This window comes from Salmo salar, chromosome 24, assembly GCF_965601325.2.
Source record: "Salmo salar chromosome 24, fSalSal1, whole genome shotgun sequence".
Taxonomy (NCBI): Eukaryota; Metazoa; Chordata; class Actinopteri; order Salmoniformes; family Salmonidae; genus Salmo; species Salmo salar.
The window spans coordinates 17,346,233-17,372,118 of NC_138314.1; the positions used below are offsets into that span (position 1 = coordinate 17,346,233).

Here is a 25,886-nt window from a genome sequence, read left to right on the forward strand (position 1 = left end):
AATAAACGGATAGATTTTGATGTGGGATTCAGCATCTCTCTTTCTCTCTCTTTCTCTCTCTGCAGTGACTCTGTTTGAGCTGACTGTGGTAAACAACTGGTACATCACCATGGTAAGACTCTTCCTTCTCACGCTGTATGCTGTCTGATTAAACCTCTGCTGCTGCCTGACTGTCAAGCTTGTCCAAGTTACTGAGGTTGATTGACAGCTGCTGTCCCCTACCCAACAGGAAGGAGTGACCTCCATGACAACTCACTGGAGCCGCCTCTACTTCATGACCTTCTACATTGTCACCATGGTGAGAGGGGGGGGGGGGGGGGGGGGGTGTGTGTGTGTGTGTGTGTGTGTGTGTGTGTGTGTGTGTGTGTGTGTGTGTGTGTGTGTGTGTGTGTGTGTGTGTGTGTGTGTGTGTGTGTGTGTGTAATTGTCTCTGTCCTCTCTAGGTGGTGATGACCATCATCGTTGCCTTCATCCTGGATGCGTTTGTGTTCCGTATGAACTACAGCCGGAAGAACAAAGAACCATTGTTAGATCCTGAGGGTAAGTGTGTGCATGCGTGCAATGAACAATGTTAGTAAGATGAGAATGGTGTAGTGTTTGAGATGTGTGTTTGTGTGTTGTAGATGAGAACGCTGTAGTGTTTGAGATGTGTGTAACGATGGTGTGTTTGTGTGTTGTAGATGAGAACGGTATAGTGTTTGAGGCAGAGGTGAGTCGTGACGAGGCGTTGGCTACTCTGGAGCTTTATAAGCAGACGTGCCCTGGACTCTCCTCACTCAACTCTCTACAGGGAGTACTGGTGGCCATGGACCGCAGCGGGGTGAGAACACACACACAGACCTACACTCACAAATAGACAGACACACACACTCGCTCACACAGCTTCACAAACCTGCCCCGTCCTACACTCTCATAAATATAGACTGATGTGTGTGTGTAGAGCTCGTCTCTGGTGTACCTGGGTCGGAGGTCGCGGACCAAGAGTGACCTCAGCATGAAGATGTATGAGGAAGAGATCCAGGTGAGCCTCACGCTGCCATGACAACCAGAGTCCTGCTGACTGCTCCATGTTAGATTTGTCACTTTAAATAAGACTTTAGCTAACATGACCTAACTACAAAGGTGATGTTGATCTTGCCTTTTCTACCAGAGGAGGCTGGTGGAAGGATCACTAGGAGGACAGGCTCAGTGTAAAGACTGGCATGGAATGAATGGACCAGTATCAAACATATACTTTGTTCCATTACAATGAGCAGGTCCTCCTATAGCTCCTCCCACCAGCCTCTTCTGCTGTCTAGCGAATTGGATTACAAATTAGTATGATATTTCTGACGTCAGCTGTGACAAGAAAAAAAAAGAATTGTATGATTAATGTGTTATTGGGTGTGTGTGTGTGCAGGAGTGGTATGCTGAGTACTCCAGAGAGAACCTACCCCAGTCAGACCGAAGCCTAGTGGAAAGAGAGCTGGAAATCCCTCCTCCCTGCCCTGATCCTGAACCTGAATCCCAACCCCAGCTCAACTCACAAGGACCACTTAGTATTAACTAACACTCACTGTTTCGCTCTCTCTCACACACACACACACCTCTTTAACTTCAGTCATCATGTCACAGAGCACTCTGAACTTAATGGTGATTGTCTTCCACAATGACAAGACAGAGAACCCCTCAAGTCTCTGTCTCCTTCGCTTCTTCCCCCTCCTCCCAGCCTGAAGAAGTGTACTCTAGCAGCTTGGTCAGACAGTTGTGATGTGGACAGATGTGATGGTGTCACTGAACTACAGCCTGGATCCTGGACCTGTTGAGATGCAGCAGGGATTTCTGTTGATATGAATCATGTTCTCTATCTGAATGGATCTGTGTTCAAACAGGTTTAACAGCTTTATCTAACCCCAACCCTGACAGGACCTTAGTCTGCTGATGCATTGACAGTCGAAGCAGAGCATCGATTTAGGGGTTAAAGGGCAGGGTTTTTAAGGGTCAGAGTTAGGCCCTCTAGCTGTGAGACAGAGAGCTAATGTTCAAGGCCACCACAGGAGTACGAGGAGCCACTAGGATGGACTTGGAATTTCACACTGCTCTTCTTCACTGCTCTGACCAGAGGACACACGTCTGGACAGTGAAAAGACACATACCTGTAGGTGAACACCAGGCTGCCTGTAGATACATACAAACTCACACGATCCCGCCCCATCTGCCAGCACTAAGCTAAGCCCCCTCAACAACCACAATGCCCACACCCCACAACCCCCCCCCCCCCCCCCCCCCCCCAACACACACCCACACACCTCAAACCCCTGCACATGTCCAATAACCTACAGCTATATCTTCTAGCCAGCGTTTGAACAAACCTAAGAGAACACTTTACTTTTATAACTTGTTATTCTGTAAGTGTATTATAATGTATTTGGTGTATTAAATGAGGAATCATTTAAATACATTGTTCACTTTGCCAAGTGTATTTGTGTAGCTACCTTTGCTTTAAAGTGGCAGGGTTCAGACTAGCCCTGAGACATGGCTATAGACACCTATGGTATTTTAACCATCTTCTCTGTGTGGATGTTACAGGAAGGATTTTGGATGTTTTTATTTATATCTTAAACGGGTACAATACACAATAATCACCATCTCAGAACCTAGACATGAGTCTATGCATAAGTGCTTTTTACCCTGATATCACCTTCCTTAATGCATACACACACAGCCCAGACAGTTTCAACAAGAGAATCCTTTACCAAAGGTGCTTTTTATATGCAACAATTTCACCTGCAAATATCTGTCAGAGACGATAATGTACTACCGCTATAGCGATCGTACATCTGTAGTAGTAAAATAATACAATTCCTTGATAAAAATGTGTAACATTGTTTGATGCAACTGCATAAAGTAGCTTGTTTAGGGCCATCTTCAAATGATTTAAATAGCTGCACCTTGCTGTTTCACGATTGGTTCCCCTTCTCAGAAGTTGGAACTATATAGGTGTTTCTAAGCCATATTATTTGAAATTCATTAGGAAATCGAAATGATCGATGTGTTGCAAAGAGCATTTTATTTAAAAATTAAAATTAAAAAGTATCTTTTCCCAATTTCGTGGTATCCAATTGGTAGTTACAGTCTTGTCTCATCGCTGCAACTCCCGTACGGACTCAGGTTAGGCGAAGGTCGAAAACAGTGCGTCCTCCGAAACACAACCAAACTGTACTGTTTCTTGACACAATGCCCACTTAACCCGGAAGCCAGCCGCACTAATGTGTCAGAGGAAACACTGTACACCTGGCGACCGTGTCAGCGGTGGGACAAGGACATCCCTGCCAATTGTGCGCCGCCCCATGGGTCTCCCGGGTTGTGGCCGACTGCGAAAGAACCTGGACTCGAACCCAGAATCTCTAGTGGCACAGGTACCACTGCGATGCAGTGCCTTAGACCACTGTGCCACTCGGGAGGCCCGACTCACATCAACCATTCCAAACAGCAGTGTTTCTCACTAAGGAGACACTACATTCACATTGATTTAAAGGAGAAAATTCCCTTAAAGTGCTACTGCATCTTTTTTTCATTTTTTTTACTCCTTGTCAGTACATGGGTTACTTTAAAACTGTGTGTTACTGTCATTTCTGTATATGTGTGTAATTGTTTTGTGTGGACCCCAGGAAGAGTAGCTGGTCCTCATGTAACAGCTAATGGCGATCTAAATATAAAAATATAGTCAGTGCAAACAGACAAAAGTTAAATCACAGTCTGATTGGTTCCAACTCCGTTAAGGCACAGTGTGATTGGCTGTGACTCCATCTCTCCCAGGAAGAGGAAAGTCTCTCAGGTCTCGATCCGTCTGGTCCAAACCATCTCGTACAGGCTTCAGATGTGGATAAAGCCGAACTCCGTGAGCAGCGCAACCAGGAGGAAGACTGCATAGAAGAGCAGGAGGAAGATTCCATAGGCCCGGCCCAGATGGAAACAACGCAGAGGAACTAGGATGAAGGAGAAAGCCAGAGAGAGACCCAGAGAACCTGCTAGAACCCAGGTCAACAAACCCTCTGGTTCCAACTGGGTGGTGTAGACGGGTGGGGGTTAGAGCGAGAGGGGGGTGGAGAAAATAAATGAGAAACTAACCTTCTTTGGCACATTTTAACACACAAATAAAATCAAGCTGTTGCAAGAGGGGGGTACCAGTCCAATTCTATGCACTTCAGACAGACATTTCTCTGGTCACTACCTCTCTACAAAATGCTTATTTCAGACAATTACAAACAGCTTATATACAGTACACACCTACTCATTCAAGTTTTTTTTTTCAATTTGTATTATTTTCTACATTGTAGAATAATAGTGATTACATCAAAACTATGAAATAACACATGGAATCGTGTAGTAACCAAAAAAAGTGTAAAACAAATCAAAATATATTTTATATTTCAGATTCTTCAAAGTAGACACACTTTGCCTTGATGACAGCTTTGCACACTCTTGGCATTCTCTCAACCAGCTTCATGAGGTAGTCACCTGAAATGCATTTCAATTAACAGGTAGTGCCTTCTTAAAAGTTAGTGGAATTTCTTACTTTCCTTAAGGCATTTGAGCCAAACAGTTGTCTTGTGACAAGGTAGAGGTGGTATACAGAAGATAGCCCTATTTGGTAACACATTATGGCAAGAAAAAAATCAAATAAGCAAAGAGAAATGACAGTCCATCATTACTTTAAGACATGAAGGTCAGACAATCCGGAAAATGTCAAGAACTTTGAAAGTTTCTTCAAGTGCAGTCGCAAAAACCATCAAGCGCTATGATGAAACTGGCTCTCATGAGGACAGCCACAGGAAAGGAAGACCCAGAGTTACCTCTGCTGCAGAGGATAAGTTCATTAGTTACCAGCCTCAGAAATTGCAGCCCAAATAAATGCTTCAGAGTTGAAGTAACAGACACATCTCAACATCAACTGTTCAGAGGAGACTGTAGACAGGTGGAAATCTGTAATTTGGTCTGATGAGTACAACATTTTCGATTTTATGTTCGAAAGACTGTGTCTTTGAGAGATGCAGTAGGTGAACGGATGATCTACGAATGTGTGGTTCCCACCGTGAAGCATGGAGGAAGTGTGATGGTGTGGGGGTGCTTTGCTGGTGACACTCAGTGATTTATTTAGAATTCAAGGCACACTTAACCAGCATGGCTACCACAGCATTCTGCAGCTATACGCCTTCCCATCTGGTTTGCGCTTAGTGGGACTATCATTTGTTTTTTAACAGGACAATGACCCAAAACACCTCCAGGCTGTGTAAGGGCTATTTGACCAAGGAGAGTGATGGAGTGCAGCATCAGATGACCTGGCCTCTGCAATCACCCGACCTCAACCCAATTGAGATGGTTTGGGATGAGTTGGACCGAGGAGTGAATGAAAAGCAGCCAACAACTGCTCAGCATAGCATTCCAGGTGAAGCTAGTTGAGAGAATTCCAAGAGTGTGCAAAACTGTCATCAAGGCAAAGGGTGGCTACTTTGAAGAATCTAAAATGTATTTTGATTAGTTTAACACTTTTTTAGTTACTACATGATTCCATATGTGTTATTTCATAGTTTTGATGTCTTCACTATTATTCTACAATGTAGAAAATAGTAAGAATGAAAGAAAAACCCTTAAATGGGTAGGTGTGTCCAAACTTTTGACTGGTACTGTGTATATATACACTGAACAAGAATATAACAAAAATAAACGCAACCTGTAATGTGTTGGTCCCATGTTTCATGAGCTGAAACAAAAGATCCCAACATTTTTTTCATACGTACTAATTTCGCTCACATTTTTTTGCACAAATTTGTTTACATCCCTGTTAGTGAGCATTTCTCATTTCATGCTGACTGCAGGAATGTGCACCAGAGCTGTTGCCAGAGACTTTAATGTTAATTTCTCTAATATAATGTACTTTAATAAATATACTTTAATATAATGTTCTTCCATGGCCTGCATACTCATCAGACATGTCAGCCATTGAGCACATTTGGGATGCTCTAGATCAGTGTGTGCATGAGGCAAATGGTGGTCACACGAGATACTGACTGTTTTTTTAAAGGTATCCGTGACCAACAGATACATATCTGTATTCCCAGTCATGTGAAATCCATAGATTAGAGCCTAATGAATTTATTTCAATTGACTGATTTCCTTAAATGAACTGTGAACTCAGTCAAATATTAGAAATTGTTGCATGTTGCGTTTATATTTTTGTTCATATATGAGGTGAATGGTACTGAAGCTAAGAGCAGACGTACCGTCACCACTGGCTCGTTGTTAAACATCTGTATCAGACAGCCAATGCCCACTCCAATCAGCATGTCTGAAAGGAACATGGTCAAGGGCAGAAACATGATGCACAAATGACTGCATAGGCCTACACGTAGCAGATACACACACACACTCGCTTTTAACTTGCACAAACACACATCCAGCAGACACACACACACTCGCTTTTAACTTGCACAAACACACATCCAGCAGACACACAAAAGGATACTAAAGATGATTCCCCCAAAGCAGGCTGATAATGCCATCCGTGGGTAGCCCTGGCGAGCGATGGTGATGTCCGAAAAACAATCTAGGAACCGAAACAAACAGATTCAACACTACAATAAGTAAGCAGTTTGTCTGTCTTTTGTATATTTAGTAGGTGAGTGCAGCGGTAACCGCAGTGTGTGTGTGTCTCACCCCCAATGCTATTTCCCCAGGCCAGCAGTGTGAGACCCAGTAAATTGTTGGACAGACTAAGGACCACACCGAGCATGTGCAGGATACTGACCACCTCCGAGGCTGCGGCACTGATCCACATCGCACTCACCACAAAGCCCAGCAGAGAGAACACCTATGGAAAAAAACACACACATTATACAAACACCACAACACCTAGCAGAAACAAAAACAGCGACAGAGTGAACGAATGAGTCCGTGTGTCTTACTAAGTGGTATGCCGGGGGCTGGTCGTTAGAAGTGGTGAGGAAGACTATGGCGGAGAGGAAGAGGCCAAAGAGCAACGTCAACGCCCAGACAGGAAACTGACCCTCGATCAGATACAAACCGTCTAGAGAGAGAGAGAGAGAGAGAGAGAGAGAGAGAGAGAGAGAGAGAGAACACCAGTCCAGTCAGTTAACACACTTCCTCTGGAGAGGAATAGAGATGAAGGTTCTTTGACCACACACAGGCATGCAGACTCACACTCTCCGGAGCTGAAGGTGAGCACACAAACCAGCGGCGCAGTGACAAGGTGGAGGCAGTTTAATGGTCTTCTCCAGTTCCTGTCTTCTTTGTCAGGATCCACCACTGGAACAGTCAGCAGCAGCAGCACCTCCAGTGGCATCTATGGGGGGAACTGCAGCTCAGCAACCACTGGCACTCAAACACACTGGTGCTCCTGCCAAGCTCTAGCTTCGTTTCCAACCCTTGTCCATTCCCCTTACCCTTAACCCTAATTCCTACAGATCTGCAAATGAAAAGTGCAAAGACACACATTCAGATCTGCAAACAGCAAATCGCACACATATATTCATGCACACACACCTTCAGTATTTTCACAGTCCTCCAGCGCCAGGTCTTCCTCCTCCAGGTCCTGCTGTCCACCGGGTTTAGAGAATTCAGCAGGATGGAACTGGTCGACTCACAGTAGGGGAGCAGGGGACGGTACTCACTGTCTATACACGCACACACACACACACTCGACTGGATTGGTTCTCGTAGCACACCCCAGAGGTATAACTTAGTGGAATGTGCACAGTGACTGTGGTTGTTACCATAGCCCTCCTGGATGCTGCCATTAGATAAAAGAGGAGCCTGGTCTGACTCAGACGTCTGGAGCTCTGCAGAGAGATACAACTGTCAGACACACGGGGTGTAGGTGTGTGTATGTGTGTGTTAGTTCTGCTATACTTGTGGGGACCTAAAAATCCCCCAAAGTCTCCACAAGGTTAGTAAAACAAGGAAGATTCTCCCTCGTGGGAACACTTCCCACATCCCCATGAGGACAAAGGCTATTTTAAGCTTAGGGGTTAGGTTTAGGGTTAGGGCTACATTTAGGGTTAGAATTTGGGTTAGGGCTACAGTTATGGTAAGGGTTAGGCTTAAGGGTAAATAGGACATTGAATGGATAATACAGTTTAGGTCACCACATGGATAGAAGAACATAATGTGTGTGTCACCTGGTACGTGTGTGTCACCTGGTGCGTGTGTTGAGCTCTGGACGGAACTTCTAGTTGCTGAGTGTTTCTGTTGACTGTAGATGTAGGCACTCACAATGACTGTTACCACATACACCACATACAGCCCCAGGTACCCTACAGAGAGAAACACAGACAGACACTTATTCCACCCCAACCATCAGCGTGACTAGTCCTCCTACCTTCTGAAGTACACTGAACACAGTGTCTATGTCCGTAATATTTTGCCTGGATTCAAGCTTGACAGAAACAGAGGCATGACTGATGAATGAACCAGCAATGGAGAAACGTCTGGTGTTGTTTAGCTCCCAGGGTAATGTTGAATGTGGACTACTGCAACCCTCACGCAACTCTTATTCAACTCTAACCAAACTGTCTGTGTGTGTGTGTGTGTCTGTGTGTGTGTGTGTACCTAGTGTCTCTCCCAGTGATATAGTTCCTCTGTAGAGGATGATGAAGGTCCAGAAGACTGCAGCCATGTAGAAGATGACATCCCGCAGGAAGGGGCGGGACGCTACAGTGAAGGGTTTGACCAATGACACAGATCCGGCGACCACCGTGGTTACAAAGATACCCGCTCCTATGAACGAAGGGAGCGAGGGATTAAACTCTGTGTGTGTTTACCGAACAGTGCACCTATAGCCAGGCAGTGTGCGTGTGGATGTGTGTGTGTGTGTGTGTGTGTGTGTGCATGTACCAAACAGTGCTCCTATAGCCAGGCCAGCGGTGTGTGGACGGGAGAAGGCCACAGTGGCACTGAAGACATCTGGAGCTCCGTTACCTAGCGCCAGGAACGTCACACCCTGACAGACACATTTAGGGAAAACACTTCTGGTACTGGAGTAGAGTTTGTCCGTGAGTATGTGTGTCTGTGTGTAACAATGGTGATTATTTAAGCACATTTAAAGCAAACTGCATGAAAATACACTGCTCAAAAAAATAAAGGGAACACTTAAACAACACAATGTAACTCCAAATCAATCACACTTCTGTGAAATCAAACTGTCCACTTAGGAAGCAACACTGATTGACAATAAATTTCACATGCTGTTGTGCAAATGGAATAGACAACAGGTGGAAATTATAGGCAATTAACAAGACACCCCCAATAAAGGAGTGGTTCTGCAGGTGGGGACCACAGACCACTTCTCAGTTCCTATGCTTCCTGGCTGATGTTTTGGTCACTTTTGAATGCTGGCGGTACTTTCACTCTAGTGGTAGCATGAGACGGAGTCTACAACCCACACAAGTGGCTCAGGTAGTGCAGCTCATCCAGGATGGCGCATCAATGCGAGCTGTGGCAAGAAGGTTTGCTGTGTCTGTCAGCGTAGTGTCCAGAGCATGGAGGCGCTACCAGGAGACAGGCCAGTACATCAGGAAACATGGAGGAGGCCGTAGGAGGGCAACAACCCAGCAGCAGGACCGCTACCTCCGCCTTTGTGCAAGGAGGAGCAGGAGAAGCACTGCCAGAGCCCTGCAAAATGACCTCCAGCAGGCCACAAATGTGCATGTGTCTGCTCAAACGGTCAGAAACAGACTCCATGAGGGTGGTATGAGGGCCCGACGTCCACAGGTGGGGGTTGTGCTTACAGCCCAACACCGTGCAGGACGTTTGGCATTTGCCAGAGAACACCAAGATTGGCAAATTCGCCACTGGCGCCCTGTGCTCTTCACAGATGAAAGCAGGTTCACACTGAGCACGTGACAGACGTGACAGAGTCTGGAGACGCTGTGGAGAACATTCTGCTGCCTGCAACATCCTCCAGCATGACCGGTTTGGCGGTGGGTCAGTCATGGTGTGGGGTGGCATTTCTTTGGGGGGCCGCACAGCCCTCCATGTGCTCGCCAGATGTAGCCTGACTGCCATTAGGTACCGAGATGAGATCCTCAGACCCCTTGTGAGACCATATGCTGGTGCGGTTGGCCCTGGGTTCCTCCTAATGCAAGACAATGCTAGACCTCATGTGGCTGGAGTGTGTCAGCAGTTCCTGCAAGAGGAAGGCATTGATGCTATGAACTGGCCCGCCCGTTCCCCAGACCTGAATCCAATTGAGCACATCTGGGACATCATGTCTCGCTCCATCCACCAACGCCACGTTGCACCACAGACTGTCCAAGAGTTGGCGGATGCTTTAGTCCAGGTCTGGGAGGAGATCCCTCAGGAGACCATCCGCCACCTCATCAGGAGCATGCCCAGGCGTTGTAGGGAGGTCATACAGGCACGTGGAGGCCACACACACTACTGAGCCTCATTTTGACTTGTTTTAAGGACATTACATCAAAGTTGGATCAGCCTGTAGTGTGGTTTTCCACTTTAATTTTGAGTGTGACTCCAAATCCAGACCTCCATGGGTTGATACATTGGATTTCCATTGATTATTTTTGTGTGATTTTGTTGTCAGCACATTCAACTATGTAAAGAAAAAAGTATTTAATAAGATTATTTATTTCATTCAGATCTAGGATGTGTTGTTTAAGTGTTCCCTTTATTTTTTTGAGCAGTATATATTGTGCGTGCGTGCGTGCGTGTGTGTGCGTGCGGTCTGTAGAAGGATACAGCCACGTTGTGTGTGAGTCGAAGGCTGGAGGAGATGGCTGAGAGGTTGGGACAGAAGCTGCAGAGAGAATAAACACAAAGATACACCTTCAACCAATCAATAGCTAACAGAAAACACCCTCACAGAGTCCAAACACTGTCCAAATATTTCTGTGCCGTTTACTTTCATTAAAACAGTGCTCTGTCCATTGGTTGATACCACTGCTTCTGCTTTCACTGTTTCAACACAAAGAACATCTGCTTTGTCTGTGATACATGTGATCAATCACATGACCAGATCGCAAACGTTAGAGGTGAACAGAAACACTGCAACTCTTATCTCCCTGAGAGGATAACAGAAGACACACACACACACCTTAACCATGACACACTTATCTCCGGTGGTCAAGTGACTAGGCCCATGTGATCACATCAACTTGAACTGCTGGATATAACACTGTTGTAACTGCAGTCAGCGGAACACAATTACAAACAATACCCATCTGTTTACAGCCAGTGTACAGGTAGCGAGAGAGAGTGTTACAAAACTGATGTTCAGTAAAGATGTGTTACAAACAGAACATGTGAGAGAAACTTACAACTTTGACGCAGTCAGTCCGAGAACTATGAACAAGATTAACAACCAGATAATCTGTAGAGAGTTGGGGAAAGAGATTAGTTAGATTAGATTCGTTTTCTGACATGGCTGAAATATCAGTGTTTATAAAATAACTTTCATATCGACAAGCAGGTATTGAGTCTCTTTCTCCCCCCCAAAAATCACTAGTATATTCTACTAGGTTTATGTAGTAAAAACAGTGTAAAGTGTGCAGTATTGAGCCTATGAGGTGAATACAGTATGGGCCTACGAGTAAAGAGTGAGTAACCCAGACTAACAGCACTGTGAGAAGAAATCCTCATTTAAACCCTGATTCATGAGTTTTCTGCATGGCTCAGTTTGAGGAAGCTCTGCTCAGAACAAGGGGAAGTGGCTAGCCCCATTGAGGTTGCTTCAGATTCCTTCTTTGAATGCATGTAGGTAATTCTGATTAAGAACACTTGCAAATGACAAATGTGTGTATAATGCCTGTAATAACACATGTAATAATGGTCTGCACGTGCGCTCACACACACACACACACAGTGTGCTTACGCAGAGTGTGATAGTGAGGGGTGTTAGGTTGGGTGGTAGTAGACAGAAGGCCATCTTGAGGTAGTTGATGAAGCTGTCTTCCATACTGCAGTCTGGAGTGGCCTTCACAAACGCACAGCGATCAGCAGCACTGAGGTTCATCACAATGTCACACTGAAAGACACACACACACACACACATACTTAATTACTACATCACACTGGAAGAGAGGGGAAGCTTTCAAATAAATACATCGTCATCAAATGATCTACTGCACTGAGCAGAACACACTTGTACGGAGAAGAAAATAAAAAGTGTGAAATTAATGCACCCAGTACTGTAAGTCGCTCTGGATAAGCGCGTCTGCTAAATGACTAAAATATCAAATGTTAACTTAAAATATAACAATATGGTGGATGTCATTTGTTATTTCACTGCAGTGCAGATGAGGGAAATGAGAGAAGGATTTAAAACACTCAAAAATAATATAAAATTGAACTTAAAGCAAAAAGGTTGCCCTCACAAACAACGGTCACGAGTCCAGATACAACATGCGCATGCCTACTTAAATAGTTGGCCAGTTGTGCTATTGCTCAACACCACTAAACGTGGCAAATCTGATCAACAAAGAGATTCTTTTCTGAAGAAAAAATAGCAATTTCAGGATGCACCTGTCGGGAAAACTGAGTTACAAAGATTGAGATTCATGGTTGAAATCTAATTAGTTACCAAACTAACCTCGTCTGTGCTTCCCTGACGTAACATCGCGGAGTGTGTCCCCACCATGGTACCCACAGAGAGCAGATCAGCACCGTCGGCGGATCGGTCTGGAGACGGAACTATCCCGGTACCTGAATCACCAGAGCCCAAGACATGGCGACTGTGACACCACAACAGCAGCAACACGGATATAAAAACAACCCGCGATGTCATATTTTACTCCGTCCAGGAAATGCATCCATAACCGATTCCTTGCCACATCAGACTAGTGGGAGGTGGGTTTGGTGGTTCGGATTAGACCTGAGATTAGAATACTGGAGAATTGAAAGTGTTCCTTGTTGCTGTAAACTAAATGTTGCAGTGACAGATTGAAGACTCCCTGGTCAGCAATAATTCATAACAGAGCTTGCTTGACCAACCCTTTGTGATAGCCAACTCTTTATGTTGTAGGCTACTCGTTAGAAATAAGCGCGGAAAGCTCGTTTTCTTCTCGTTGTTGACATTTCCAGTTCTAGTTTTCGGGAACGTCCGTGAACAATATGTACCAAAACATCTGACTCGCGGACGCTCCTCCAAGGCTACGTCATAAATTAGGCTAAACTCTGACGTCCACATTTAAACCCATCCCACTATTTTAATCAGGAGCCGTCCAGACAGACTCCTTCGGGTGTGTGTGACTGTGTGTGTGAAGGGGCGGACTTAGTGATTTGGAGGCCCCAGGTAGAGGCCAGTGAGACACCCACCCATTTAAAGCAATCATGGCAACTGAATGAAGAGCTGTTCGGAGACAGGTATTTTTTGGGGTGAACAAAGCAGAATGAAAATGCTAACTGAAATGACCGCACTAGTAAAGGCCTTTGCATCACCACATAGAACAGGGGTGGGTCTCGTGTGGCTCAATTGGGGTGAGTCCCCTGTGGATCAGTTGGTAGAGCATGGCACTTGTAATGTCATGGTTGTGGGTTTAGTTCCCACAGGGGACCAGTATGGGAAAAAGTACAAAAAGGCATTCACTCACTACTGAAAATTGCCCTATATAAGTGCATCTGCTAAAGTGTAAAACATTTTTTGGGGTAATTTCGTCTTGAGGGCCACATTGGGATTTTCAAACTAAATGAAGGGCTGCACAGATTTCTTAGTCAAAAGTAATTTGCGAGCCAGAAAGAGCTCAGTTGTTTTAAAATATATAGCCTTGTCCTAGGTTCATTCCAATTTCTAGCCTGCATCATTTCTATCTGTTTTTACACTTTCAAGTTAGGGATTCTGGGCCAATACAGGCCTATATCTGATATTGTCTTTGCAATATCAACCAATACTGATATATTATTTAATTTTATGAACTTTTCAACCATTCTAGCACAGATACAAACTGCAACCAAGTTTCTATGTTCATAAAGCTAATAAGATATTTCAAATGACTTGAATATGGGAAAGGTGTAATTATTTTGAATTGCATCAGAAAGGTATTGGAAAGTTTGGGGAAACAACAGGGAGATCATTAGGGGATAATTGTGTGTAGAAAAAAAAGATCTGCATTGTTTTCAATTGCGGTTTTGTCATAGCTTTCAGGCATGGGGTAATAACTAATAGACCCAACTGTTCAAAAACTAGAGCCAAATTCGATCGGTTTGTTATAATAGCGCACATCGGTGATGACTCACGAGCGGAGGAGGGCCTCAAGCAGAGGAGGATGATAACAAAAATAATTAATTATTAAACAAAATTATGCCCAGTTCACAAGGCCCCCTTGTGTTATGAGGCCCCAGGCAATTGCATTAGTTGCCTAATGGTACAGTAAGTCAGACACCGTGTGTGTGTTTGCATGTGTGCTCTCACTGTCTCATAACAACCCACTGACAGCTACAGATCAAACAGAAATGAGTCTGAGTGGTGATTCATCTCTTCATCAGAAAGTCTTTATTCTTCAACTGGTCAGGACATAGCATGCACATAATGGCTAATTACAAGGTGCAAATACATAAAGACACTCGTATGAAAAAAACATTCACATACCACATTCTGAAATTGGCACAAAGACCCTGGCTGCATGGCAGACTTCAAAGTCATTGATACATGAGGTATTACCTATTACATAGAGCCTATTACATATATGGCCTATTAAATACAACTACAGGAGCTTATCCAGGGCTCCCAAGTGGGGCAGCGGTCTAAGGCACTGCATCTCAGTGCAAGAGGCGTCACTACAGTCCCTGGTTCGAATCCAGGCTGTATCACATCCGGCCGTGATTGGGAGTCCCATCGGGTGGCGCACAATTGGCCCAGTGTTGTCCAGGTTTGGCCGGGTTAGGCCGTCATTGTAAATAAGAATTTGTTCTTAACTGACTTGTCTAGATAAAAAAGGTTGAATTAAAAGAAATACATGAAATTGTCACAAAACTGTATGTTATTCTCCATGAAATATACAACAACCTCCCCCTTCCTACATAAATGACATCTCCTTGAGAACGGCATCATTGCCTGCCCTCCTCAGCCTCCCCACAGCCCTCCAGTCTCTGGTTGACTTTTCGTAGACCGGATCAGTGTCCAGGGGCGAAGTCTCAGTGTTGTAGCATCCTATGGCTGCCTTACTGACCACTGGACACACCACCTGCAACACACACACAGTCACAGATACACACACGCACAGATTACAAATATGAAGTAACTGTAATCAGCCCGGATTGTAATTAGATTAAAGTTACATTCTTAAACAGTTGATTACATTTGGGATGACAATCTAATATAAAGAGGAAGAACTGATATATATTTGTCAGCATTGCTGTCATTTAGCTCACTCTCAAGTCTTCTCACATGCTCTCTAAGATGCTATTGTTCTGCTGATAGCCCATTAAGTGTGGATGGCTTCTTTTGTATTCAAACTGGTTGATCGAAAAGGTAAGGCTTCCAAAACATTTACCCCTGGCCTTCTGGTATTCCACAGAGTTCCTGCTTGCTGCTTTGTAGCAGTACACTTTCACTCTCTTCTTTGTGTGCTCCATAGTAAAAAAAGAAGAAGAAATGCTTTCTGATTGCACAATAAAAAACTAAATGCAACCAGGGGAAAAACACAGTCACATTCAAAGCACACACATCCCTGGGTCGCTCGTATTTTCAGTTCGCTACAGCTAGCGACTGGAACGAGCTGCAACAAACACTCAAACTGGACAGTTTTATCTCAATCTCTTCATTGAAAGACTCAATCATGGACACTTACTGACAGTTGTGGCTGCTTTGCGTGATGTATTGTTGTCTCTGCCATCTTGCCCTTTGTGCTGTTGTCTGTGCCCAATAATGTTTGTACCATGTTTTGTGCTGTTACCATGTTGTGCTGCTGCCGTGTTGTGTTGCTACCCTGTTATTGTCATGTTGCTACCATGCTATGTTGTTGTCATAGGTCTCTCTTTATGTAGTGTTGTGTTGTCTCTTTTGTCGTGATGTGTGTTTTGTCCTATATATATATATATATTTTTTTTTTTAAATTCCCAGTCCCCGTAGGAGGCCTTTTGCCTTTTGGTAGGCCGTCAATGTAAATAAGAATTTGTTTTAACTGACTTGCCTAGTTAAATAAAGGTTAAATCAAAATAAAAACACTGTCTTGAAACAACCACTATTTTACTGTAGAAGAGAAGAGGGTCTTTCTGTAGGTCAGAATTTTATTGATCAACAAATATTGAACAAAGGGCACTCACCTCAGGATTTCAATTCAAGGTGGGTGCATAGGACTTTAAATGTACTGATATTAATTACTATCAGTAGCCTAAATATTAGAAATGAAAGTAATCCAATAGTAATCAGATTACGTTATTCATTTTGAGTAAATTATTACTTTACAGATTATTTTTCATGTAACTACAATAATCGGTAACGGATTAAATTTTTCAAGTAATCCGCCAAACACTGCACACACGCAGTTACTGCTAGAACTATTAGCCTATAAGAAGTAAGGACGAGGGACTAGTGAGGACAGGTATTGGGGAATGATGTGTGTTTACATTTACATTTGAGTAATTTAGCAGATGCTTTTATCCAGGGTGATTTACGGTTAGTGCATTCATCTTAAAATAGCTAGGTGGAACAACCACATATCACGGTCCCAGTAAGTACACTTTTCCTCAATAAAGTAGCTATCAGAAAAGTCAAAACTAGAAGGTGCGGGGGGGGGGGGGTCAAGTGCAAGTGCTGGTTCAAGAAAATGTTATGTTTTGTTTACCGGAGAGCAGCATAGATGTCAGAGTGAAAAGCTCCCTCCCATGAGGCATGGTCAATGAGCAGAGCACCTGAAACACACACAGCAGGAGTCACAATACAGCCTCAGGGCAAGCTAACTGTGACAATGGTTAAGCCAGGTGATGGGCTATAAGTGCTACTCCTGTCATGCCAATGCACAGAAATGATCATGAATTGCTTTCTGCTGTGTGTATAGTACCCATATAGATGCGTGCCAGGCTGTGTGGCCAGTCTCGTGCTGCCAGCTCCAGGTAGCCAGGTGGTTTGAGAGCTGAGGCCTGCAGGAACTCTCTCAGACCAGAGAAGGTGCGGTCAACTGATCTCACAGACAGGGAGGCTGCTGCCAGTAAGGTCTGGGGAGGGGGCAGTTAGATGGAGAATGTCAGAATTTGTTTAGCAATTATATCAACAGAGGTTGTAATGGCCTTTATAATTGTATTAATAGTAACAGTCTTTCCTGGCTACCATTCATTGTTGGTTCAAGGAAGACGATACTAGACAAAAGCTGCGGAAACTAACTTAATTATCCAAAATCTGATCTCAACGGTCATAGTCAGTTCACAACTAAACTCAGTAAAAAATGTATTTTAGATGGCTCTGAATGACTCTTTATCCCTTTAAGGGCCCCTAACCTGGATGTGTGTGACGTAGGCCTGCAGTACGAGGCCTGAGCTCCGAGAGACACAGCAGAGAACATCCAGAGACAGAATATTAGTGGTCCCCTCCCAGATACTCAACAGCTAGAGAGAGAGAAGGTACTGTTACTCTAAAATGAACTATTGCCACTCGATTGTTGTTGAGTAACAAGAGTGAGAGTAGGAAACTACTTCATCCATTAACAGCAACATATTTACTCCATAACGTAAAACAGTAAGTCTGCCTTCAGACAGACAGATGTGTGTCATGTGACCACCTACCTGAGCATCTCTGAGCATTGCAGGTAGTCCTGTGTCCTCGATGTAGCCCTGCCCCACGCACAGACAAGCTTATGAATCACAATACCACAACCAAATCAATCGCATCACCTATTCCAACATGAGCAGAAATAATCAGTTCCATGAAAGTAAATTCAGACAGACAGACAAAAAGATAGACACACACACACCTGTATAACCTTGGCAGCTCCATCAGTCATAGCCAGAGGACAGGCGTAGAGACCAGTGGAGGGAGAGTACAGGTACAGCTTACACATCTGGTATACACGACTGGAACAACATCATCATTAGTGTATGAATATATAACTCTCAATGCATGGAATTTTCATAATGCCATGTCACAAAATTCCAATGAGTAGCTTCTGAGATTACTGTTACTGTTTTTATATTCTCTGTGTTGGTGACAGGTTTGGGAAAAGATGGGTTAATAGGTGAGGTTTTCAGTGTGTGTAAGGATGTCTCCCACCGCCACTCCACGTACGTCCTCTCGTATCTGATGGCGACCAGCCCCTCCTGTGCTGATAGGTCCTTCATGTGTAGCCAAGCGGGGGAGGTGACGATGCATTCCACATGGCAACCCCAGGGATCATTGGTCACCAACCGACCTCACTCCTGACCCCACCCATCTACCTCACGCACCAACTGCTCCCCAAACACTCACAGGTCTGAACACACCACCATCACATTAGTGACTAACAGATAAAGCATCATCATAATGTTTTATCCATTCGGAAACGTTATTATGGGATACACACACACACACACACACACACACACACACACACACACACACACACACACACACACACACACACACACACACACACACACACACACACACACACACACACACACACATACACACACACACACACACACACACACCTCACTGGGCAGGTGTCTCCTCAGGTATCCCTGTAGCAGAGCGTCCTCCAGGAAGGGGTTCAGGTCTCTCCTGGAAGAACCCTCCTATCCAGGCCAGGAGAACTCTGGCTGCCCCTCTGCTCCAGTGACATCTTGGGGTGACCAAGCCAGGCCCCGCTGAACCATGCTGGCAGAACTGCTGCTTGACAGCTCGCAAACATTCTAATACACAGCCGGTAAAAGCGTCTGGTGACCTGCCGGTGCAGCAGTGGGCTCGAAGCCATGGTCCAGGAGCTCAGACGTCACGTCACTGGCCTGAATATGACAAGTAAACAGATTTTTTTCAAAACCAGCAGCTGCATTTCTTTGGTTAAATTTAAAGGCCTACTCCTTGATTTGAAAAATAACAAAACGGCAGCCCTTGCACTTGGTTTGCTGTAAAGCTAGGTAGAGAAACGACACTCAAGTTTAAGGATCAACATTTATAAGAATCAATGAATATACACATGATTATTTAAATTATAAAAAACGGCTGTAAGTATCACAGTGGGCCGTTAATAAGCAATCTTATGGATGTGCAGTAGGAAATCTTACTGCAAAAAAATGAATTTATGTAACAGTCAACGCCTTTCATATGTGTGGTTAAACAACTTCAACATTGGGTTTAGTAATGGGCCTAATATGCAAAGAAAAACCCCCAAATAAAACATTATGCAATGCCAACATTTGTGATCCAAAAGTGTGTTAAAATTCAGGCACTGTAGCGACAGAGCAATCTCTATGCTTCACGTTAGTCTGGCACTGGCAGTGGCGGTTCTAGACCATTTCAACTGGGGGGGCCAAGCTGGGGCCAGTTGTACTGTTAGAGGGGCCAGTTACATTAGACGTTATTGTTGTCATATCGTTTTCTTCACTGCATTGCAGGCATTAGCAGGCAAAAGACCATGTTCATAATCATCATCGTTGCCACTGTCTAATAACGGATGTAAAAAAAGAATGATAGCAAAAATGTGTTATGTAAACATTATTTCATACTCCACATTTAGGGGGGCCACAAGGGGGTCCAAAATTGATGTGAACCGCTTGTGGGCACTGGTTGTCAAAGAGTAACGTTTACAAATATCTGGTTTGCAAAGCTTAAAGGAAAACGCATGTGCCTTAATCAACAATAACTTCTAGAATATTGTTTTGTTTACTCACCTAGTTCCGACTTCCAAATCCCGACTTCCCGACTTCCAAAAAAAAAGTCAGGAGTAAACTCTGGCGTTAACATAAAAATCTATATCGACCTTCAAAGTAAACGACTGGAACGTCAGACTAGACACCAGCTTCGTCCTGACTACTTTTGGTCATAAAATACACATAGCTTATACAATAAAATAACAGTGACGGTCTACCCTAGTAAAGAGCTAGATCTCTCAGATGAAAATCAACATGTGGCACAGGATACCTATGACTTCTAGACTTTGTGTAGCTTGATGAATAACCATGCAGGTGGTTCACAGGGCCGGCTTAATGCTGGGGCTTACCGGGGCTGAAGCCCCTGGGTGACCAAAGAGGCAGCAAAAAAACATATACAGTACCAGTCAAAAGCAGTGGTGGAAAAAGTACTCAATTGTCATACTTGAGTAAAAGTAAAGATATCTTAATAGAAAATGACAAGTAAAAGTCACCCAGTAAAATACTACTTGAGTAAAAGTCTAAACGTATTTGGTTTTAAATATACATAGGTATCTAAAGTAAATGGAATTGCTAAAATGTACTTAAGTATCAAAAGTAAAAGTACAAGTATAAACCATTTAAAATTCCTTATATTAAGCAAACCAGACAGCACAATTTTATTTTTTCAATTTATTGGCAGATAGCCAGGGGCACACTCCAACACGCAGACATAATTTACAAACTAAGAATTTGTGTTTAGGGAGTCCGCCAGATCAGGGATGTTCTCTTGATAAGTGTGTGAATTGGACCATTTTCCTGTCAAAATGTAACGAAAATGGAAAAAGTATGGAGTAAAAATAACATTATTTTCTTTAAGAATGTACTGAAGTAAAAGTTATCAAAAATATAAATAGGAAAGTAAAGTACAGATACCCCAAAAAACAACTTAAGTAGTACTTTAAAGTATTTTTACTTAAGTACTTTACACCACTGATCAAAAGTTGGACACCTACTAATTGAAGGATTTTTCTTTATTTTTACTGTTTGACATGGTTAGTCAAAGCGGAAAATTTCAATAACTTTGAAAGTGTTTTCAAATGCAGTCGCCAAAACCAAGCGCTGATGAAACTGGTTCTCGTGTGGCTCACTTGGTAGAGCATGGTTTTTGCAATGCCAGGGTTGTGGGTTTGCTTCCCACGTCAAGAGCGTCTGCTAAATGACTAAAATGTAAAAATGTAAATGTCATGAGGACCGCCACAGGAAAGGAAGACCCAGAGTTATCTCTGCTGCAGAGGATAAGTTCATTAGAGTTACCAACCTCAGAAGTTGCAGCCCAAATAAATGCTTTACAAAGTTCAAGTAACAGATATATTTCGACATCAACTGTTCAGAGGAGACTGCGTGAATCAAGCCTTCATGGTCGAATTGCTGCAAAGAAACTACTACTAAAGGACACCAATAATAAGAAGAGACATGTTTGGGCCAAGAAACACAAGCAATGGACATTAGACCGGTGGAAATCTGTCCTTTGGTCTGATGAGTCCAAATTTGAGATTTTTGGTTCCAACCACTGTGTCTTTGTGAGATGCAGAGTAGGTGAACGGATGATCTCTGCATGTGTGGTTTCCACCGTGAAGCATGGAGGAGGAGGTGTGATGGTGAGGGGGTGCTTTGCTGGTGACACGGTCTGTGATTTATTTAGAATTCAAGGTACACTTAACCAGCATGGCTACCACAGTATTCTGTAGCGATACACCATCCCATCTGGTTGGAGCTTAGTGGGACTATCATTTGTTATTCAACAGGACAATGACCCAGCACACCAACAGGCTGTGTAAGGGCTATTTGACCAAGAAGGAGAGTGATGGAGTGCTGCATCAAATGACCTGGCCTCCACAATCACCCGACCTCAACCCAATTGAGATGGTTTGGGATGAGTTGGACCGCAGAGTGAAGGAAAAGCAGCCAACAAGTGCTCAGCATATGTGGGAACTCCTTCAAGTCTGTTGGAAAAGCATTCCAGGTGAAGCTGGTTAAGAAAATGCCAAAAGTGTGCAAAGCTGTCATCAAGGCAAAGGGTGGCTATTTTGAAGAATCTAAAATCCAAAATATATTTTGATTAGTTTCACACTTTTTTGGTTACTACATGATTCCATATGTGTTATTTCATAATGTTGATGTCTTTTTACAATGTAGAAAATTGTAAAAATAAAGAAAAACCCTCGAATGAGTAGGTGTGTCCATATTTTGGACTGGTACTGTGTGTGTGTGTGTGTATACAGTATCTCACAAAAGTACACCCCTCACATTTTTGTAAATATCTGAGTATATATTTTCATGTGAAAACACTGAAGAAATGACACTTTGCTACAATGTAAAGTAGTGAGTGTACAGCTTGTATAACTGTGTAAATGTGCTGTCCCCTCAAAATAACTCAACACACAGCCATTAATGTCTAAACCGCTGGCAACAAAAGTGAGTACACCCCTAAGTGAAAATGTCCAAATTGGGCCCAATTAGCCATTTCCCCTCCCCGGTGTCATGTGACTCGTTAGTGTTACAAGCAGGGGCGGAAATCCCGGGGGGGACGGGGGGGACACGACCCCCCCATCCTGGGAAAAATATGATTTGTCCCCCCCAATATATCACTGAAACATAACTATGTAATTTAAATAATATTAATAATACGCAATGAAAGCAATTGTGCTGATTATAGACACTTAATAGCGCGTTTTTAAGTTTCAAAAGATTGCGACCCCCCCACCCTTTTCCTCACAATGGTTTGATCCACTGGCAAGGAAACAGAGGGGTCGTAGCCACTGTCTGAAAGGCACTCAATGAACGTAACTGACGTGAGGTTAATCCAGTCAATCGCGCACACACACTAGCTGAATATGCAGAGCTAGCGCGCAAATATTAACTATTAAGCTAGCTAGTACCTATTCCATTTATGTGGCCTCGTCAAAGATGGAATCTTTGCTATCGTCAATTTATTCCGAGATCAGCATGCAGATGATGTAAGTTAGTGCTTCAAAGTCCCTGTGATAAGGTTAGCGATAAACTGAAGTCCAAACTGAACAGAACTACACTCTCTTCTACCATTGTCTTAAATATATTTAATGGTCTCGTTGCAAAAGCTAAATTGTCGCAAGGGAACTTTTATTTATTTATTTTATTTAACCCGGGTAGCAAAGATTATAGCAAACACCACTGAAACTGAATTGGTGCTCGCTAGCTTTGCAAATTCAGCTATTGTTGGAAGCCAGCCAATATGAAACAAACTATTAAAATTACAAAAGGTTGCAGCATATGTTGTGTAAATGGTGAACTCATACAGCTGTCAACTCTTGTCATTTTAATCCGTTTCACATTTTCTAGCTACCTTTTAGATCGAAGCCAAAATAGAATGATAAAAGATAAGATGATAGAAGCCCATCTCCTACTGTAAATAACCTACACACTGTGTGTGTGTGTGTAGCCAGCCAGCCAGGTAGAAAAATGGCAGAAAAATAAAAGACGGACATCAGAGTATTTTTCAGTACACCAAAACGCAAAGTAAGAACCCTAGTAGCCTAATATCTCAAATATTAGTTGATAAAATGTTCATAAGAAAGAAATGAAATTCTAATGGAAATGTTTCACAATGATGTCATTAGGCAGAGCAGGCAACAGATGGCACACAGACAGCAGAGTTGGGGACAGATATGCAGGGACAGACTGGCAGAGACAGGGAGTCTCAGGTAAGTTTGTTGAGTCTTTGTTTGGCAACATTATGAAAGGTTCTCCATTTTTTTTACTTGTAAAATAGGAACATAATTGGAAAATGCCATGGATACCCCCACTCTCAACTTAAACTGGTGACTGAACTAAGATTTGTTAAAGGCAATGGTATTGCTGTTGTGAGTAGTTGTGTAGTTTTGGGTACCGGTAGTTAGGAGTACGGCAAACACCTAATTTCTTTGGTTCCTCAATATACATTTACCATATTACAATGTAGGCTATGTGTTACAGCACAACTTTTGGTGTCCCCCTCAGGAATTACTCTTGAGAAAATTTCATGTAATTGTCCCCCCCAAAGTTGATATCAGATTTTCGCCCCTGGTTACAAGGTCTCAGGTGTGAATGGGGAGCAGGTGTGTTAAATGTGGTGTCATCGCTCTCACACTCCCTCATACTGACTGGTCACTGGAAGTTCAACATGGCACCTCATGGCAAAGAACTCTCTGAGGATCTGGAAAAAGAATTGTTGCTCTACATAAAGATGGCCTGGGCTATAAGAAGATTGCCAAGACCCTGAAACTGAGCTGCAGCACAGTGGCCAAGACCATACAGCGGTTTAACAGGACAGGTTCCACTCAGAACAGGCCTCGCCATGGTCGACCAAAGCAGTTGAGTGCACGTGCTCAGCATCATATCCTGAGGTTGTCTTTGGGAAATAGACGTATGAGTGCTGCCAGCATTGTTGAAGGGTTGGGGGGTCAGCCTGTCAGTGCTCAGACCATACGCCGCATACTGCATCAAATTGGTCTGCATGGCTGTCGTCCCAGAAGGAAGACTCTTCTAAAGATGATGCACAAGAAAGCCCGCAAACAGTTTGCTGAAGACAAGCAGACTAAGGACATGGATTACTGGAACCATGTCCTGTGGTCTGATGAGACCAAGATAAACTTATTTGGTTCAGATGGTGTCAAGCGTGTGTGGCGGCAACCAGGTGAGGAGTACAAAGACAAGTGTGTCTTGCCTACAGTCAAGCATGGTGGTGGGAGTGTCATGGTCTGGGGCTGCATGAGTGCTGCCGGCACTGGGGAGCTACAGTTCATTGAGGGAACCATGAATGCCAACATGTACTGTGACATACTGAAGCAGAGCACGATCCCCTCCCTTCGGAGACTGGGCCGCAGGGCAGGTTTCCAACATGATAACGACCCCAAACACACCTCCAAGACGACCACTGCCTTGCTAAAGAAGCTGAGGGTAAAGGTGATGGACTGGCCAAGCATGTCTCCAGACCTAAACCCTATTGAGCATCTGTGGGGCATCCTCAAACGGAAGGTGGAGGAGTGCAAGGTCTCTAACATCCACCAGCTCCGTGATGTCGTCATGGAAGAGGACTCCAGTGGCAACCTGTGAAGCTCTGGTGAACTCCGTGCCCAAGAGGGTTAAGGCAGTGCTGGAAAATGATGGTGGCCACACAAAATATTGACACTTGGGGCCCAATTTGGATATTTTCACTTAGGGGTGTACTCACTTTTGTTGCCAGCGGTTTAGACATTAATGGCTGTGTGTTGTTATTTTGAGGGGACAGCAAATTTACACTGTTATACAAGCTGTACACTCACTACTTTACATTGTAGCAAAGTGTCATTTCTTCAGTGTTGTCACATGAAAATATATACTCAAATATTTACAAAAATGTGAGGGGTGTACTCACTTTTGTGAGACACTGTATATGTATATGCTAAATGACTAAAATGTTTTAAAAAATGTAAATCTTGTTTCCATTCATCATCCTTGAGATGTTTCTACAACTTGATTGGATTCCACCTGTGGTATATTCAATTGATTGGACATGATTTGGAAAGGCACACATCTGTGTACATCATATAAGGTCCCATAGCTGACAGTGCATGTCAGAGCATAAACCAAGCCATGAAGTCTAAGGAATTTGTTGTAGAAACAGGATTGTGATGAGGCACAGATCTGGGCAAGGGTACCACATTTTTATTAATTTTTTTAGCATTGAAGGTCCCCAAGAACACAGTGGCCTCCATCATTCTTAAATGGAAGAAGTGTGTAACCACCAAGACTCTTCCTAGAGCTGGCCACCCGGCCAAACTGAGCAATCGGGGGAGAAGGGCCTTGGTCAGGGACGTGACAACGAACTCGATGGCCACTCTGACAGAGCTCCAGAGTTCCTCTGTGGAGATGGGAGAACCTTCCAGAAAGACAACCATCTCTGGAACACTCCACCAATCAGACCTTTATGGTAGTCTAGACGGAAGCACATAACAGGCCGCTTGGAATTGCCAAACGGCACCTAAAGGACTCTGGTCTGAATGCCAACCTTCACGTCTGGAGGAAACCTTGCACGGTGAAAGCATCATGCTGTGGGGATG

General features: G+C 43.7%; 2 protein-coding genes, 1 long non-coding RNA gene and 1 pseudogene across 9 annotated transcripts in view; 1 reads left to right on the plus strand and 3 right to left on the minus strand.

Moving 5' to 3' along the window:
* The window catches only part of LOC106585001 (two pore channel protein 1), a 24,230-nt gene extending 21,790 nt beyond the window's left edge, over positions 1-2,440 (plus strand). For all 5 annotated transcript variants that reach the window (XM_014170723.3, XM_014170726.3, XM_014170722.3 and 2 more), the window contains 6 exons: positions 66-112; positions 230-298; positions 444-540; positions 681-820; positions 941-1,021; positions 1,400-2,440. In XM_014170723.3, the coding sequence (XP_014026198.1) occupies positions 66-112; positions 230-298; positions 444-540; positions 681-820; positions 941-1,021; positions 1,400-1,549 (584 nt within the window). In that variant the 3' untranslated portion in view covers positions 1,550-2,440. The remainder of the gene's footprint in view (positions 1-65; positions 113-229; positions 299-443; positions 541-680; positions 821-940; positions 1,022-1,399) is intronic.
* A 132-nt stretch (positions 2,441-2,572) lies between these two features.
* Positions 2,573-13,173, minus strand: LOC106584999 (mitochondrial sodium/calcium exchanger protein). Of its 3 annotated transcripts, none has more exons than XM_014170718.3 (15): positions 12,602-13,172; positions 11,885-12,037; positions 11,331-11,383; positions 10,753-10,810; positions 8,893-8,998; positions 8,608-8,775; positions 8,196-8,312; positions 7,773-7,838; positions 7,543-7,673; positions 7,201-7,342; positions 6,945-7,066; positions 6,697-6,850; positions 6,506-6,586; positions 6,264-6,328; positions 2,573-4,044 (listed from the first exon to the last, which is right to left on the minus strand). In XM_014170718.3, exons 1-15 carry the CDS (start codon positions 12,794-12,796, stop codon positions 3,856-3,858), a joined length of 1,800 nt encoding a protein of 599 aa, XP_014026193.1. In that variant the 5' UTR covers positions 12,797-13,172; the 3' UTR covers positions 2,573-3,855. The 3 variants fall into 3 exon arrangements, with proteins under 3 accessions (XP_014026193.1, XP_014026192.1, XP_082824663.1); XM_014170717.3 differs by having other exon boundaries at positions 8,178-8,312; positions 12,602-13,170; XM_082968537.1 differs by having other exon boundaries at positions 3,996-5,743; positions 8,178-8,312; positions 12,602-13,173.
* Positions 13,174-14,485: 1,312 nt separating this feature from the next.
* LOC123730421 (uncharacterized) lies at positions 14,486-16,024 on the minus strand. The gene is made up of 2 exons (XR_006761819.2): positions 15,798-16,024; positions 14,486-15,191 (listed from the first exon to the last, which is right to left on the minus strand). It is a non-coding gene; the product is annotated as an uncharacterized LOC123730421 (long non-coding RNA).
* A 765-nt stretch (positions 16,025-16,789) lies between these two features.
* Positions 16,790-18,893, minus strand: LOC145863928 (uncharacterized; annotated as a pseudogene).
* Between the last annotated feature and the right edge of the window lie 6,993 nt (positions 18,894-25,886).

Excerpts from the sequence above, each read along its gene's own strand:
- LOC106584999 (XM_014170717.3), bottom strand. The coding sequence starts at position 12,796 with ATGACATCGCGGGTTGTTTTTATATCCGTGTTGCTGCTGTTGTGGTGT. Across the intron at positions 6,851-6,944 it reads AGCCCCCGGCATACCACTTA|GTGTTCTCTCTGCTGGGCTT; the intron begins GTAAGACACACG and ends TTTTTTCCATAG. Across the intron at positions 6,329-6,505 it reads CTTTGGGGGAATCATCTTTA|ACATGCTGATTGGAGTGGGC; the intron begins GTATCCTTTTGT and ends TGTTCCTTTCAG.